This window comes from Marmota marmota, unplaced genomic scaffold, assembly GCF_001458135.2.
Source record: "Marmota marmota marmota unplaced genomic scaffold, marMar, whole genome shotgun sequence".
Classification (NCBI taxonomy): Eukaryota; Metazoa; Chordata; class Mammalia; order Rodentia; family Sciuridae; genus Marmota; species Marmota marmota.
Genome location: NW_026000327.1, coordinates 1538850 through 1556879, shown reverse-complemented (window position 1 = coordinate 1556879; position 18030 = coordinate 1538850). Strand labels below are relative to the sequence as shown.

Sequence of the window (18030 nt, the reverse complement as noted above, 5' to 3'; positions counted from 1 at the left end):
CCCATGACGGTCCTGAGTCTGTCTGCAGACCTCTGCTTGGGTGCTAAAGGTCTTGTGAGAGCAGGGCTCTATAAAGAATCACCAGGGCCAAACCACCCCTCCTCCCCCCACGAGTCAGGAGGTGCTACCAGTCGTACAGGTAGTATGGCTCTGTCTCCAGAGGCCACGAACGGCTTTAGTCTGACCTGTGAGACAGCAGCCTTGTTCTGAAAGTCCCAGCCCAGATCCTGCTAGCTCCTGAACAGATGGGAACACATTTGGATCCCCAACGGGTCTGGATCCCATTTGAACCGTGCAAACAAGGTGAAGAGGCCTCAAGCTTTTTATCGATCCCTGCCTCCTAACCTGGGATTAATTATTCATTTCACTAGCCTCTCCAAGTGCACAGGCCACCTGCAGACAGAGTCTGGTCTGAGTTGACGTCTTTATCTGCAATTTCCCTTTAAAGCATGCTTAGTTGTGTGTTGTATTTGCCTCCCTGAAACAAAAGATACCTTTCTCTTTTTTTTTTAAAAAAAAATGACTTTTTCTAAGAAAGATAAAAATCTACAATGCACTCTGTAATGGAGTCCAAATAATATTTTTAATACAAGTTTTCTTCTCAAGTCCTGTGTTATGCAGAGAAAGTGGTAGCAAATAGAAATGGACAGATTGAGATGGGGACATGTTTACAGTCATGCTCCAGAAATTGCAACATGTAGCAGCCAGATCATTGATGTTGTAAGGCCGACATTAATTGTTACTACCACAATGCACCCGGCTTACATTTATTGTAAATAAATTAGCTTCCATATAATCCTGGGTTAGTAAGTGAATATGACATTTTTTAATCTATAAAACTAGATCTTGGGGCTGGAGTTGTGGCTCAGCGGTAGAGCGCTTGCCTGGCACATGCGAGACCCTGGGTTCGATCCTCAGCACCACATAAAAATAATAAGTAAAATAAAGTTATTGTGTCCAACTACAACTAAACAATAAATATTAAAGAAACCTAGATCATAATTAGTCAAGTGGAGAATAAATTAGTTTTGACAGTGCTTTGGAGAAATAAACCTGAAGATATCATTGCTATCTGGTTAAATTACGTCCTTCAACTCTTACAGAATAAACTAACCACTGATATCATAGAGGATCATCTGATTCCACAGAGGTTTTAAATAGCAATAAACAGGGAATTTCAAAAATTTTAGCAATGACAAAGAAAATCTAGGAGGGGTCCAGGTTCTAGACATTATGAAACAAAACTAAGAGAGTAATTCACTCAGTTAACAGCTGTTTTATGAAAGATGACATAGACTAAGCACCTAAAACTCAGGTTTCGTCCCCAAAATTTGTAGAATGATGCTTGGTGGAGAATTTTTTTTTGTACTAGGAATTCAACCCAGGGACACTTGATCACTGAGACACATCCCTACCCATTTTTGTATTTTAATTAGAGACAGGGTCTTGCTGAGTTGCTTAGGGCCTCACTAAGTTGCTGAGGCTGGCTTTGAATTCTCTATCCTCCTGCCTCAGCCTCCGGAGTAGCTGGGGTTACAGGCCCACTGTGCCCAGCTTGATGGAGAATCTTAGTGAAGACGTTGAGTAGAAGTCCATCCTGGAAAACCCCAACTTCAAAGTTTAGAAAGCCCCCTTATTATCATTTTCTGTGACAACTTGAAGGAAAAACTCTGCTGACATCCTTAACCATAAACGTCCATGGGACCTTCCAACACATCTGGCCCCCTTCTGTAACAACAGCATGGCCACCTGCTGACCAACCACCACATGGAGATGGCCATCACATCCCAGGTGTGTCAGGGAGCAAGGCGAGGGTCCCCCACTGGGCGCAGGACAGCAAGACTGACCTTTGGAGGAGCGGAAGTGTTTGCTGGGTGCAGTGAAACCCCGAGTCCCGTGCACGTTGACGGCGGCCACTCGGAACTGGTACCACCTGCTGGGTCTTATGTCGGTCATTTGAACCCGCTCATCTGTGGTCTGAAGGGAAATGTCACAGAGCACAGGTCAGTTTTTATTGTGATGTGTCCATTGAATGTGTTTCAAAAAAATGACACAAACTCTTTAGCCAATGCAAAAAAAGTCTTGACCTCCCTTTGCATGAGCCCCTCTTATCATTTCCAGATTCAAAGAGTCATTGGGAAGCAGGAAACTCTGGACGCCGCCTCATCTCCAAAAGTTAAATACCTCTGGGAGTCAAAAATCTTATCACAAACGCTTGGGCTATTTTAGAATCTGATGACTAAATGGAGCATTCGAGAGATTCACTCAATAGAGAATGGGTACCCCATGATTGCTTGATAGATGAGAAAGTGAATTCATTTCTAGGTTATAGAAAGAAGATGCCTCTTAAACCCGCACACCAAATATAATTCTAGAAGCAGCTATAAGAACCCACATGCTTAAAGGCTGATGACTATATCAAGAAGTTAACTGTAGCTCAAAACAGTTTTTTAATTGAGTAAATCACATGATATCATGAGAATCCAGTCCTGACCCTCAAGAGTAACTATCTCACCTTTTGTATCCAGGAATTCTGCACACTTGGATTCAAAATATTTGCAACGCATTGGGAAATATTTTGACATATTTGGAAAAATACTTTGGAAGATATTTGGGTGAAAAATATTTGGAAAAAAAATGGTGTCTGAATTGAACATGTGCATGCTTTTTTAATTCCCTTATGATGCGTCCCTGAACAGTACAGTTAGTCAATATTGAATCCTATGATTCATCCCTTAACAATGGCTTACATAGCATTCACTTTACCTTAGGTATTCTAAGTCATCTAGCCAGGACTTCAAGTGTAAAATAGGATCTGCACAGGCTACAGGAAAATACTGTGCTGTGAGGGATTCGAGCATCATCAGATTTGGGAATCTGCAGTGGATCCTAAAAAATAATATCCTGCATGGCTATCCAGTGACAACTGTCTATTCTTGTCTAATATAAAGAAAGAAAAAAAAAAGATACTGGGAGAAACAAGTAGGTTGTCTTGTATCTACTGCTAGGGTCTCAAGATAGCAGATGGGATGTACTGACTTACAACCTCTGATGCAGACTCACCTTGGCTTTGAGGGTGAAGCTGGAGAAATGCGATGGAATCAGACATTCCCAAACTTCTTAACGGTAATTTATTATGGCAATGCTTACGTCCATCTCTCAAAGCTAAACATTTCTGAGACCAAAGGAAGGGTAAGACTCAAATGTGGCATTCTACCTGGTTTGGCTGAATTTGAGACAATTTGGGATGACTTTGGCAGGTAGCGTTTCAGCTCTGAGTTTGAAAAACTTAAAGCCGGAATGAAAATCTTGGAACATTGGACAAAGAATCGCATGTGGCATTAGCTAGCAAAAATAACAGGAATCAAACGATAATTTTAGGTGTTTCTTTTACATCAACCTCTTTACTTATTTATTTTGTCCTGACGGAGGCATAGTAAGTTAACGCGCTGTGCTTAATGTGCAGGGGACACTCTCCAGGAAGGACTTACCTGGGCCACCGTCTGCCAGTGAGTGGCATCGTCCTCGCTGGGGTGGATCCCATAATTCCATCTTCTTTGTACCACGTAGATCACGGGCTCAATGGAAACGTTAAATTTTGAGGACCACTTCACCTCCAGCTGTCCCGACTTGTGCTCGGTAAATCGTAATTCTTTCCTGGGCTTCAAGGGGACCCCTGGAACAAGACCATGTCAATTAAAGCCATCTGCAAGGGCCCCAAGTGCAGGTAAATGCTGAGGAAGGAAATCTACAAGAGAGACCAATCTCCTCTGCCACCCACCAAGATTCCATCTCCTTTCGTAAACGTGACTTCTCCTCCTCAGGGATAACAGGGGACATCTGACATCAGGTGCAATCCATCCTACGCTATGAATATTACTCCTTTTCCCTTTTTATTTCATTCTAGAGGGACAAAATTAATTGCTGGGTGTGGACAAATCTTTTTCTCCCTAGAAAATTCTAGAGTCACCCTTTCAAGGACATTGCACTGAGTAAATCGTGTTACCAGGTTGCCTCAATCAAGGGTCACATGGAAGTCACACAGGACGGTCATTACCAAAGAATTCAAGTCTTCTCTCTTTTTTCTAACATGGTCTGTTTCTTTGGGGACATTCTAAGGTCATTAAATTACAGTTCCAAGATTTGTTCTCTTTTCTACCTTAAGGAGTATTTTCTTTGAAGGGAAAGGAAAACACACAACACACACACACACACACACACACACACACACAGCAGTGCTAAGCTAAGCTGTCAAACCTCACAAGTGTGAGTCTTTGGGATTCTTTCATGAATTGCTCAGGCAATCCATTGCCCTATCAACTTTAAAATTGGAAAACCATGAATTTATAACGCTTGGCTTTGGCATGAAGGAACGCATTGCTTCCAACGTCCCTCACCGGTGTCTCTCCCTTTAAGATACTAATCCCTCGGATTTCCTTTTCCTCCTCTTTGGCACATAAGTTGTCTTGGTGAGGGAAAGATTTGAGATCCACAGTTCTGAACCACAGGCTTTATTGAAAGGGAACTTCAGAAGCCATTTGGTGGGAATCTAAGGCACCATGTCGGTGGACACGGTCAACACCACCATTTTCTGTTGAGAATGGCATCTGCCGAAGGCACCAAAAGCTCATTTGGAAAAATCCAGTTCAGAGGGCTCTATTTCTTCTTCCATTTCTTGGGTTTAAACAATGAGGAAACTGGAAAATGTGGACTCACAAAATAAATAAGACGGGATGCATGTTGGTGTCAATGGCTGAATCTCAATTATTTTTTTTGACTGAATTCACATTAAGGTCTTGTTGAGGGAGATTTTTAAATTCACCCAATGCTTAGGTGGATACAGTTGGGTGATTTTAAAAGAGCATCTTCACAGGTGGTCAAAGTCATCGACACAGAAAATGTTTTCTAGACAGCACACCTCCCACACCTGTTATGGTCTCCGTACTGATACTGTCTTGGGTTGTGGCTGTATCTGGACGTTCAGTTTAATGTCAGTCTGTCTCAACAGGCTGTGCCTTCCTGAAGTGGGTGAGCGGTTGGTTCCTCGTCTACCTTTTGAACAGGATGTAATGGAGTCTGAGGAAGACGGGTTTGCCTGGGGCTATGATTGGATCAAATTCCTTTCTGAACTCTCCCCATCTTTCTACCTTTCAAAGTAGGAGAATGGAGCAGAGAGGTGGTTTTTGATTGACCTACGAATCCCTAGAACCTTCTGTTCTGACGCTCGGGGCTTTGGCCGGTCACCATGGGACTTGGCTGAGCCAGCCTTTCTCTCCCGTTCAGCCACGTCCCGAGTGCCTTTCAAGCCAGCACCCTGAACTTGACTTCCGAGTGCAGAACCTTGAGAAGGATGTCCCTTGTGACAACTAGCCGACTTCTGTTCAGCTCCCTCCACATGTCCCACCTCCACATCTGCCCCCTTTTCCCGGGGCGGCTGTCTTTGCAGCACTGTTGTTCTTTAGGCGACACCTGCTTTGATTCCTTCTTATCCCACCAGCATCGACTGGCTTTATGCATAGAAATTCCCAAATCGTCCATCTCCACGGAGGCCTCCTGCTCTCGTTTTTCTCTGTCTCTTGCCTCTACTTCTCAGCTTCTCGGCTCATCTCCCTGCCTGTCCATCTCCTTGTCTAATCCACTTTCTGATATTGTGTGATGATTTTCGAAAGTAGAGGTGGGACTCAAACTCTCTAATTGCATCCAGTTTCCTTCATCTCCCTCGAGGCGTCTGTCAATCACACGACTGCCATTTATCTGTTGATTTATTCCAGGGTACCTCCTACATTTCCACCAAAGATCCCATCTTTGATTTAGCTTTCCCAGAAACACACAATAGTCTGTTGATGGTCTTATTATTATTATTATTATCAGACCCAATCGTCTTTCATTCTGTTTTCTGACTGTAGACACTTAAGTACTTCCAGACTCACACCAAACTGCGTCTCTTTTCCTAAAAAGGATCCATTCTTTGGGGCCTCTCAACTCTTGAACGTACAACTGTCAGGATGTGCGTTTGACTGCCCCTTTGCTGCAAAGAGCTCATTTAACGATGCCTGTCTTCTGCATGAAGCTACAGCCCCCCAGAGGTCATTCCCACCTCTTGGAATGTCCCAGAGGAGAGAACATTATGCAATACCAAATGGTCACTAACTATTTGCTGGAGGAACCACCTCCCTGACTTTCTTTACTCCAGGCAAGAATGAACCCAGAGAAATGAGAAAACTTGGAAACATTTGTGTAAACCTTTTCAACAGTGGTGAGCCCTCCGCTGGAAACTCACTTCCAAAAGTGAACCCTGATCCCAGGTATTGTGTGCTGCCTTCCCAACCATGTATACTTTCAAATTACTCTTCTCTCTTCTATCATGGCTATATTACTCAAATACACATTTACTTTATTTTATTTTTTTTTAAAAAAAGAAGGTTCATACTAAAAACCAAAGCAGTCAAAATATTTTCAAGTAGAACACGTTGTTGTTGTTGTTTTGATTGCATTGTCTATAGTATTTTTCCAGTTTTAAAAGAATTTTTTTACAGATAAGATGGGAATCCCTAAGTTAATTCAGGACCGATTTAATACCGGAAGTAGGTCTCTATTTCTTGTGCCATGAAAAAAAAGATACTCAAACTTGTTCAGAGTGATGAGAATCCAAACTGAACAGAAAGATCATTTTTGTGATCCTTTTGTGTCCTTCTTGTGTTTGAGGTGGGCAGGCAGGTGATAGACGTTTTCTCTGTCTCATTTTCTCTACTGAGAGGCTATGCAGATCGGAGGACATTTCCTGATTCCCTGGATGTCTCTGTGCATGGTGGAGAAGATGACCAGTTACTTCTGCAGACTTTCAGAGCAGTTTCTGAGACATGCAAATCCGCCCTTCTCCCTGGCTGTCTGCCATATAATCTTCTAGAGCGAATACAGTTGTGGTAAATATCCCAGCCGTTCAACTAACCTGAACCCATCGGGAGCACATGCAAGCATCCAGAGCTCTTTGCTGAAAGGATTCAATCTTGAATAGCATTCAACCACCTACAGCCTTCCTCGGACGTAATGAGTATCAGGGCCACGTTGGTTCAAATTTCTCCATTAAAAAAGTCTCTTTAATTAGGATGTGCAACGCTCCTGCAATTTGCATGTTAAGAAACGGTCCGTCTGCTTTGCATTAAGGGTAGCTGGCTCCCTTGATTGGAAGTCATTCCAGCTCTCCTCTGTAATTGTGTGCAGATGGGGCTCCACACCCCCAGGACCTCCAGCCCTCTCTGCCAGAGCACACCATCCTCCTGAGCCCAACGAGGATCCCAATTGCATAACCAGATGTGGAGATGGGATCACTCCTCATGTGCTTTCCGTTCCAACCATGATTAGAAATTTTCTTCCTAAAAGCTGTTTTTGAACCAATTAGCCATCTGAAATCTAAACTATCCTGATGAAAAATATAAAAATATTATCATATGTCACCCCACGAGATGTGACAAAATAGGTCCTTTTTTTTTTCTTTAAAATGAAGAACATATATTTTGGTAGAATCAAAGCGACAGAAACCCAGGCTTTTAAAAGATGCTAAGAAGAAACTGATAGAAAAATCAATAATGATAAATAATCAACAGTTGCCTAGCCATGTCGAGATTCAGCTATCAGTGTCAAAGTTTTTCCCTTGAAGGTCTAAATGACTTGAACATACTGTATTAGTTCATCTCTAAAGTTCTGAAATTTGAATTTCACATTATTAAGATATGCGTGAAAATATTAAATCAACTCTGTCATTGGGTCTTTTGAAAAAGAAATGAATGGGCAAATGATTGATTGCTGATTGGTTCATGATAAAGAGAAAACAGAGATAACGGAGAGGTGGAAATTGCTCTGAAACTTGGTAAAAATTTTAACTTTCCCTCCTATGCATTTCATAGACTTGCATTTCATAGAATGAGAAACTTCCTGCCTCTCCACTCCTGTGAACACTTCATGTCTTTTATTTCACTGCTCTTCGCTTTATTGAGAAGCAAAAAAAATAAAAAATAAAGAGAGAGAAATCTGTTGTTTATTTCAAACTATAACACAAGTCCGTTCAAGTTAGCTGCAAAGGCATCAGCTCAAGGTCACTCATGACATAACCCAATTCTGATGCTCTGAAATCATGGAGAATTTTGCCCATCACATTTTCAAAACACCCGTTGTTTATAAAAACCCAAGTTTTCACATATATATACATATAAAGCACGTGAGGGTATAAAATCTGCACCTCTTACCTCCCCCTCCAAGAAACACAGTAGACCAAATAGAAAGTGTGGACGTGTATGCTCTATTCGCTTAAAACTTTAGTGACATGAAAAACAGTTAAATTGATACTCCTAAATATCAATTTGTTGCAAGAATTCAGAAAATGACTTGCACACTCAGATGATTCCTTTGTGTTTGAGGAGCTCATCCATGAACCCGGCGCGGGGTGAGGGCTGGTTTCATCTTGATCTTTGTGCCCCGGTGCCCAGAATGGGTCACGGCAAATGAGAGACACTCCACAAATGTTTATTCAACTGAAATGTATCAGTGCTGGAAGATCTAGGGCACATCCGCTTCTTTTCAACTTAAACCAGGGAAAACATGGAGCCAACATTCTTGAGGATTTCCAAACAGCACCTACCTAGGTGACAATGTTTTAAGAGGCGAATATCTAATAAGTAAACAAACTCATGAGAAATGGACAAGTTGGTCGTGATTGCCCAGTACATTTGGTCCTCTGTCGTCTACACTCTGTATTTAATTGAAATTCTTAGGTCTACAAAGTAACCTAAGACTAAGGTCAGTGTGGTTAGGGGAGATTCGTAGGTTATTCCTTAAATGCTGATAAACTAGTGATTTTATTAGATTAGAAATGTTTGATGATGACATATGTCTTCATTGGATGATGATGATGATGATTTCTAATGATACCCAGTGAGAGCTTTGCTTTGCTTTTTTTTTTCTTTCAATAGGTGTTAGATAAATGTCCGTTACCAGCCACCAAGTCACATCAGAACATCCCAGGGTCCTGGGGCCATCAGCATTAGTTTCTCATGAGAGCAGCTTGACTTCTACTTGAGCAGGTCAACAAGGATTCCAAGTTGCTACTAGCCTAAGAGGTTATTGAAAGGATTCTGACAGGATCTAATTGATCCTTCTTAGACACACAAACTTACTCACGGGTAGTCTCAAATGCTCCTGGGAGACACACACACACACACACACATACACCATATATATATGTATATATACATTTATATGTCTGTGGGTATTATTGTTTCCAAGAATAATTTAGTTTTGTCATTCTTTTTTTAAAAAAATTTTCTTTTAGTTGTTGATGAACACAATACCTCTATTTAATTTATTTATTTCTATGTGGTGCTGTGGATCAAACCCAGTACCTCATGCGTACGAGGTAAGCACCCTGCCACCGAGTCACAATCTCAGCCTGGTTTTCTCATTCTTATTATGCAAACATTACTGGCTCACTGCAGCTTCATAAAGTCCATTCATTCTATTGGTGGCTTATGCTCTATGAATTGCCTCTTCCCACAAAATCCAAGTTAGGAGCTCCTTTGTTGCACAAGAGTGACTTTAGCACTTCTTAAAAATCCACTCTGGAACCACCACTTGACCCAGCTATCCCACTCCTCAGTTTACACCCAAAGGACTTTAATCAGCATAGTACAGTGATGCGGCCACGTCAATGTTTAAAGCAGCTCAATTCACAATAGCTAAACTATGAAAGCAACCTAGGTGCCCTTCAATAGATGAATGATGAAGAAAATGTGGTACATATACACAGTGGAATATTACTCAGCAATAAAAGAGAATAAAAATTTCAGGTAAATGAATGGAGCTGGAGAAGATCATGCTAAGTGAAGTAAACCAATCCCAGAAAACCAAGGGCCAAATGTTCTCTCTGATAAGTGGATGCTGATCCATAATGGGTGTGTGTATGTGTGTGGTGGGGAGAATGGAGGAACTTTGATTGGGACAAGTTGAGCATGGAGGGTAGGAAAGATGGTGGAATGAGATGGACATCATCACCTAGGTACATGTATGACTGCACATGTGGTGTGACTCTGCATCATGTACAACCAGAGAAATGAAAAGCTGTGCTCCATTTGTGTACAATGAATCAAAATGCATTCTGCTGTCACCATGTGTCACTAATTAGAACAAATAAAAATAAAGAAAGAAAGAAAAGAAAAGAAAAAAATCCATTCTATTTAGTTACATACAGGTTTAAATGTGTCTTTATATAATTTAACTGGTCCTTCCTGGAATTGTTCTTATTTCCTGTGAAACTGGCACATCTGAAATTCACACTGATTCGCCAATGTTTTTATTTTTAAATGCATATTTTAATTCCCCTCATCACTTTTGAAATATGCTTGTTTTGAAACCCGGTGAGTTTTACAAAGGGCTTAAAATGAATATTCTGACAGCATCCTCTTGGTGAAGAGCATACAATCAGTCGTCACGGGGAGGAGTTTCATAACATCAAAGTTTTTAGAAATGAAATAGTTTTAGATGTTTGCAAAGTGACTTGTTGGAGATTACAATACGAGGGGTGGAAACGATGAAATGTTGGATCCATTCGAGAACTGTCACTCAGTAAGAAGGGGAGAGCGCCAAATATTTTGAACCTGGGACATAAAACTTATGTTGGGGTTCTACGGATTCAGGAGACATTTTTCAAAAATTCATAAAATCAGGTGGATTCTACAGGTTTCAAGGGGAAGGCATTTCCAAGAGGCAGAGAGGTGCATTAATTGTGCAGAGGTGAGCTCTTGAGGGGAAGGGACTTTTAATAGTAGCCGTTTGGTACAGACCCCAAAACTAGTATTGCTAGTGAGTACTGCTCTATACGCAGATTGTCAAAAACCTACCAGCGGGTAGAAATGATGGGCGTTTGGCATGTGCATACCAAAAAGTGAGGGGCAGAGAGCTGTTGTTCTAATGATCTACAGCTATGGATCGATTCTACTCACTATTCAAACTGGACCCCCAAATTAACAGAATGTGTGTCTCCTTGTGTGCCTTGATAATATGCAAACAATTCAGAATCCACCCGAATGGCTTGGGTATGAAACACTCTCGTCAGGCTTACGGAAGGCTGGTGGCCCTGAGCCCCACGCCCTGGAGTGCTCTAGAATTTGCTCTTGAGTGCCAACTATTCTATCTGCAGGCACGTGGGATGGAGGGAGTCCCCATGTTCGGAAGAGGGTCATTCCTCTGTCTCAAGATGACCACTCAAAATATTTAAAGTCTGCACAAGGACACGTCTGTTCTTGGATTGGGCCGACAGAAAATCCCCAGTACAAGTATGTTTATTATGCATTTTTCACGTGTTCCTCAACCCCAGTCTCCTTTCTGCGGATTTGCAATGTTTTTATTACAATGTTACCCAGTGCAGCTTAATTGACTTAGTCTGCCTTTGAGAAAAAAAAAAAATACACCGAGTTCATGGATTGCTGTTATCCTTTGTATATGGTAAATTAAAACTCTGGCTGGGCTCTGTGGTGTGTGCCTGGTCATCCCAGCAACTTGTGAGGCTGAGGCAGGGGAATTACAAGTTCAAGGCCAGCCTCAGCTACTTAGCAAGGTCCTAAGCAACTTAGCAAGATCCTGTTTCTTAATAAAATATAAAAATGGGCTGGGGAGAGGGCTCAGTGGTTAAGCCCCCCCCCCCCCAGGTTCAATCCCTGGTACTATTTAAAAAAAAAAAAAAATCCAACAACAAAACTCCAACTCTGTTGCTTATTTGTGTCTCACATTTTGGCTGAGGTCTGTGCGTGTTTTAAGACACGTGGGTATGACACGGGATGAATGTCCCCCATGTTCTGCATTCTTGTGGGCGGCATGGCTGAGCCCTTCCCAGCCGCAGACAGCCCCCGTGACGGTGACGGCCTCTGCCCCTACCGGGCTTTGCTCTTTACCTTTGTACAGCGTTTTGGGCACCTGGCAGGTGTGACCGCAGCCGTTGGAGCAGCATTTCTTCACCCCCGAGCACTCGTGGTCAACCTCGCAGCTCTCCACGCAGGCGGCTGCAAACCCACTGGCCTTCTCGGGGGCCGGGCAGTCGCCCTGCTTCACCAACAGGATGTACTTGAGGAACTCACAGCTGGTTAAGCACTCGTAGTTTTTCTTGGGGAACAGAGGCTGCGAGAGAGAAGCAGAAGGGAGACACAGAGAGGATTTTTTTTTTCTTTTTTTATAAAAGGTTCCATTAAAGACACATGAAGTCCGATTCCTCGGCATCCTAAAAGAAGAACTTTTATTTTCCATTTTGAGACAGGATCTTGCTAAATTGCTTAGGACTTTGCCAAGTTGCTGAGGCTGGCCTCCTGCCTCAGCCTCCCAAGTCCCTAAGATTATATGTGTGCACCACCACACCCAGCCCCTTGAACGTTTTATGAAATAGATACATTTGTTTTGTTTTTTTCTCAACCCCCAGCAAGGTTACATTCCATGGTAATTTCCCAAAGGAATAAGACCCATGAGATGATTTTAGATTGCACACAATGGTCATACCGAGTGTCTGAGTGAACAGTCTCCTATCTTTACCTTTTCTCTCCGCTCAAAGAGAGCTGTCAAAAATCTATCATAGAGGCTGGGGGTGGAGCTCCCGCCCTTAGCATGCATGAGGCTCTGGGTTCCATCCCAGAAGCAGAAACAGAAACCAGGATTGTAAATAGTTACAAACCCCATTGAATGCAATTCAATGGGACTTTTCGGATGCATGCATGACATACATTTTCATTTTCTAATACTCAAGCTTCTGACCCGCTCCGTGTCAACACACCTCTTGGCGTTACATTGCACAGTGGTCTGAGCCTGTAAATGCAATGCATCTAAACGACACCCGGGTTTTAGAGCTCAGGTGCTCAGGCCATCTGTTACCAAGAGGGACTCGTCAATAAGGAGTGCAGTAAGACAACGTGGATTTCCTTCAACATTGACGTGCACCTGCGTCTTGCGTCTGTGAAAGAGGAGTTTAAGCATCTTGTTGGTGACATTTTGAAGGAGCCCAGAATCCACCCACCAGTGGTGGGGACAGCAAGCCCTTGAGTCCCTTGAATAGAAGAAGGCTGAGCAGTGGGAGAGTATGGCTCATCAAATGGATCTTGTTCCAAAGGAAAAACGGACCGGTGTATCATCTTCTCACCGTTGAGACATGAGCTGCTATCACAAGTTTCTGGCTCTTTCTGGCCATGAGCTGAGGAGCATCTGAGGCTCCTAAAAGCTTCCCCACACAGAGAGTAGAAGAGAGAATGATATTTTGGGTTCCTTGGCCTCCGTTGGGCTTATGAAAAAGTAGCCAAGATGGCTTCCCACCCACCCCGCAACCTAACCTTAACCCTCCTGAATTTCCTATAAAAGATGCCTGACGAGATAGCCATCAGCATCCTAAATTCCACCTTAAACTGCCTTTGACCTTTATGGAAGATGGTTGTCAGCCCAATACTGTAGCCCTAGTACAGTCCATTTGTACCCGGAACACACCTGTCCAGGCACGTTCCATGTCTCAGCCTTCTTTTGACCCAGGAGTGGTCTGAATTGATATTATTACAAAAATGTCTGTACCCCTGTGGATCTAGACTTTTAAGTAACGAAGGGTGACCCACTCACACCCATATCGTCCCTTCCAAGGAGGATGTGGTGATGCCAGATATTGTGGTTTAGATGTGGTGTCCCCCAAAAGCTCATGTATGTAACAATGCAAGAAAGTTTAGAGGTGAAATAATTGGGTTATGAATGGTATAACCTACTTAGTGGATTAATCCACTTGAATGGACTGAATGGTGACTGTAGGCAGGTGGGGTGTGGCTGGAGGAGGTGATCCCTGGGCTGTGCCTTTGGGGTCTCTCTCCTGTCCCTGGTGAGCAGAGCTCTCTCTGCTCCCTGGTGCCCTGTCCTGAGCTGCTCTCCTCCTCCAGGCCCTGCCGCCATCTTGTTCTGCTCCCCTTGGGCCAGAGCCATGGAGTCGGCCAACCATGGACTGGACCTCTGAGCCCCAAATCAACTTTTCCTCCTCTAATTTTTCTTGTCAGAAAAATCTTTTGGTCACAGTAGTGAAAAAGATCACTAAAAACACCAGCACTTTGCGGAAGAAGAGAAGGCATGGAGATGCCACACCAGACAGAGAAGGAGAGCCACACCCTGCCAGGAAAGCCTGCCTTCCACTGCTCCATGCACAGAAAGCAATCTGGCACATCTTAGGCTCTTAGCCCATGTCAGGCACTGCTCCCGAAACAGCTCAGGGGACCCCAAATGCGAGGCACTAAGCAACTCAGTGATACCCTGTCTCTAAATAAAATGAAATAGGGCTGAGGATGTGGCTCGGTGGTTCTGTGTCTTGAGTTAGTTCAATCCCTGGTACCCAAATTTAAAAAAAAAAAAAAAATCTCTTGTCTGAAGCACTGTCATCTCTGCAGAGAGCCGTAGCCACCTTCTCCCCCAAAAGACAGCGATTTCATTATCTTATTCATCTTGTTGAAGATGATTGGAAATGTTGAAGTAAAATGCGTGTCTGGCCAATATCATGCATATTTTACCACAATTTATAAAAATATTTTAAAGAGCTAGAATTTCTACACACCAAGCGCACATGCATAGATCAAATAGTATCTACGTCTTACAGCCACAATGATTTTTCTGATATAGCAAATTTAACATATTGAGACTTTGTTCCAGTTAAGGCCAGGGAAAGATTTTGTGCTTTTTCTTCACTGGCAAAAGAGGTTAGACTAGAAGCATCATCTACAAAAAGTATAATTCCAAGGTGTGGATCAGACTGGTAGATGCCACACAAAGTGGGTTGTTAATAGTTATACATAAAATTTGAAAATGGCACAAATCAATTGTACTAAAATCAAAGCTGGACTTAAAAACCTTACAGGTTAGACTTGGAAGAAGAGCTACAGTTTCAACATGGAATCTCCACAAATTTGCAACTGGTTCATTCAAAAGCCACTTTGTAAACATGTAAAGTATCAAGATCTCCTCGGGGTTTTGTCCCCCATTATTTCAGAGCTCATTTTTTTCTGTGGGTGGTTTAGATGTGTTTTATTTGGTTGGCTTTGGGAGTTTGAAATTTAGTTCCAAACCCAAGTGAGTAATCCAGAAAGTATGCTGACAGACTTGTTACAATTAGGCAGTAAGCACCAGCCTCCCTCTTTCCACACAATGTATACATTACAAGCGACTAAAGAAAGGACCTAGTTACCAAGATCATGGGCCCCCAACACACAAGCCGGGATCTCCAACCCCAGACCGGCTCATTACGTCTGGTGAGCGTCTGCTGTTTGCTAAGTTGGAAGTCACAGGGAGGTGGTTTGCATCATGCGCTAATCAAATCAACTCCACTCAAACATATAACATATGAATACAATGGAACAAATTCACCGAGGAAAACAGAGCATGAGTCTGACATCAGCTTCCAAAGATTGTACTCTCCATTCATATATCACCCTAAGGGTGTGTGCCTGTCAATCACTGCACCCTTGATCCAGGAAACGGAGATGTGTCTCCTCCCACTGAGAAGTCACTGAGCTAACGGCGCAGACTCAGAAACAACAACCACAAAGACAAACAAACAAAGTGCCTTAGAACAGATCTGAAACATTTATTCTCAAAGAGAATAGAAGAAGAAGGGTCATGGGTTAGCTGTACCATTTGCACACAAAGGAACTAAGTGCAGTTTGCCCCGGGATCTACACACAGTAAGGGCTGAGTGACTTGTGTCTTCTCTGCACTCGGGGGCACTCCATCACTGAGCCACACCCACAGCCCTATTTTGTGTTTAATTATTTAGAGACAGGGAGTTGCTTAGTGCCTTGCTGTGGCTGAGGCTGGCTTTGAACTCCTCATCCTCCCACCTCAACCTCCTGAGCAGTTGGCATGACTGACCTGAGCTGAGCCACTGCGCCCAGCTCAGACAGAGGTTTTTACGTAAGTGAAGTTCACTTTACAATTGGGGGCACTTGGTACAACAGGAGCTCTGTTTGATGATTTCTATTTATCAAAGCTGATTTTTTTTTCCCCTCTCTCCATTTCCCTGGATAATTATCTTGAAATAGGTCGGAAAAAAACACTAACAGTGAGAAAATGAATTGGAGAAATATGTTGTCTACACATAAGCCGTCTCTCTCTGCTTGTCTTTAACTGCGGACTTGATGAGAATCTATTGAAGTGGGTAGAATAAGAAGAAAATGTGGACAAGTCAAAGGAAACTATACGTGACTATTAATCCTCTGGACAGAAACAAAATGTATAAACTCGTCTCCCAACAGCAAACGGCAAATCCTGTCAACGCAGATTATGTGGGCCTCAGAAAAGTAACCTCTGACCATGGAGCCTGCAAAATTTCCTGCTATATTATAAATTAATGATGGCATGAATCAATTGTACTGAAACCAAAGCTCAATTGAAGAACCTAACAGGTAAAACTTGGAGGTTTTTCAAATTACTATGAGTAAAAAGCCTACTAACTTCACAGTAAATAAAAATACATAGCAACCCAGATGCTAGTATTCAATTTCTTGCAGGTACAATGACTTCCAGTGAATTAAATCAAGTTATTAATTGTAAAATTTTTTTTTTTTTGTAAAATTAATGTCACCACAATTCCTTCATAAAGCTTACGATTCACTTCAAAAAATCATATAAATGGAAATATTTCCTCAGGTCTTTGATTACAATTTAAACTTTGGGGAAAAAAATATGATTATTATAGGCCCTAATTTTCTTTTCCTACCTTTGCTATTCCCCAAACCAAGAACAAAATTGACATTCAAAGGCCATGTATTTTCTATTAGATGACTACAGAAATGGATGTCATTTTGCATCCAGAGAAGAAATATAAAGCAAAATGATAAAAGAAAATCTCTTAGTGGTACATTGGATAAAGTGAAAAATTCTCCATTTTTTTAAAAAAAACATATAATCATATTATATATTAATATGCAACCTTAAGTCTTATAAATGTCTCCTACGTCTTATCTCCAAATATCTAAAAAGTAATGCATGCTTTTTAGTGCCTTATCTGAGCAACATGCTAAGCTTCAGTAGGAAAAAAAATAAATAGAACCATCTTACCTACTTGTGGCCAGTGGGTCAAGATAAAATTAAATACTAACTATAGTAGATGAAATTTATCAGATGCTTAAAGGAAAAGATACTACTGCAGATAGCAGTCTTTGATTTGGAATATAATGCCACCTGATGTATAGAAAATTAATTCATGCAGCAGTGGTAGAAAGATGAACATAAAGAAATGCAATACACTACCTTACTGTTCAAAATCATATAAATATGAAGCCCCCGCCATGGAGAGAACACATGATTTTGTATTTAGTTCACTCTTACAGAGATGTGCCATGTGTCAATTCTTTTTTTTTTTTTTGGGGGGGGGGTGGTAACCAGGGATTGAATTCAGGGATACCTGACCACTGAGCCACATCCACAGCCCTATTTTGCATTTTCATTGCTTAGCACCTCAGTGTTGCTGAGGCTGGCTTTGAACTCACGATCCTCATATCTCAGCCTCCCTAGCCGCTGGGATTACAGGTGTGAGCCCCATGTGTCCATTTTTAGATATAGAGCAGCATTTGCAAAGAGGGTTTGAGGTTTTCTCCTGGATGACAATCAGGAATACAACCTTGAATAGGTCATCTTCTGATAAGAATGTGACATCCTTATCCTCATCACCACCATCATCACTATCATCAATACCGTCATCACCATGACCCTTATGACGGTCACCATCACCACCAACACCTCATCATTATCATTCCATGAATGTCATCATGACTGTTGCTATCACTACCATCACCACCACCATGACCATCATTATCATCCTTGATATCATCCCATCATCATCAGGACCACTGTCATTGTCACCATCAATATCATCACCATCACCATCTTGACCACCATCATCTCTGCCATCACCATCAACATCACCATCTTGACCACCATCATCATCACCATAATTACCATCATATTCTTCCCCATCATTATTACCAT

The 18030-nt window shown here is 42.1% G+C and overlaps 1 protein-coding gene across 1 annotated transcript in view; it reads right to left on the bottom strand.

Annotated features, from left to right (window-relative positions):
- The window catches only part of Anos1 (anosmin 1), a 129219-nt gene that overhangs the window by 41629 nt on the left and 69560 nt on the right, over window positions 1–18030 (bottom strand). The window contains exons 4-6 of the mRNA XM_048797402.1: window positions 11940–12162; window positions 3492–3676; window positions 1848–1977 (exon numbers count right to left, since the gene is read on the bottom strand). Of these exons, the coding sequence (XP_048653359.1) occupies window positions 1848–1977; window positions 3492–3676; window positions 11940–12162 (538 nt within the window). The remainder of the gene's footprint in view (window positions 1–1847; window positions 1978–3491; window positions 3677–11939; window positions 12163–18030) is intronic.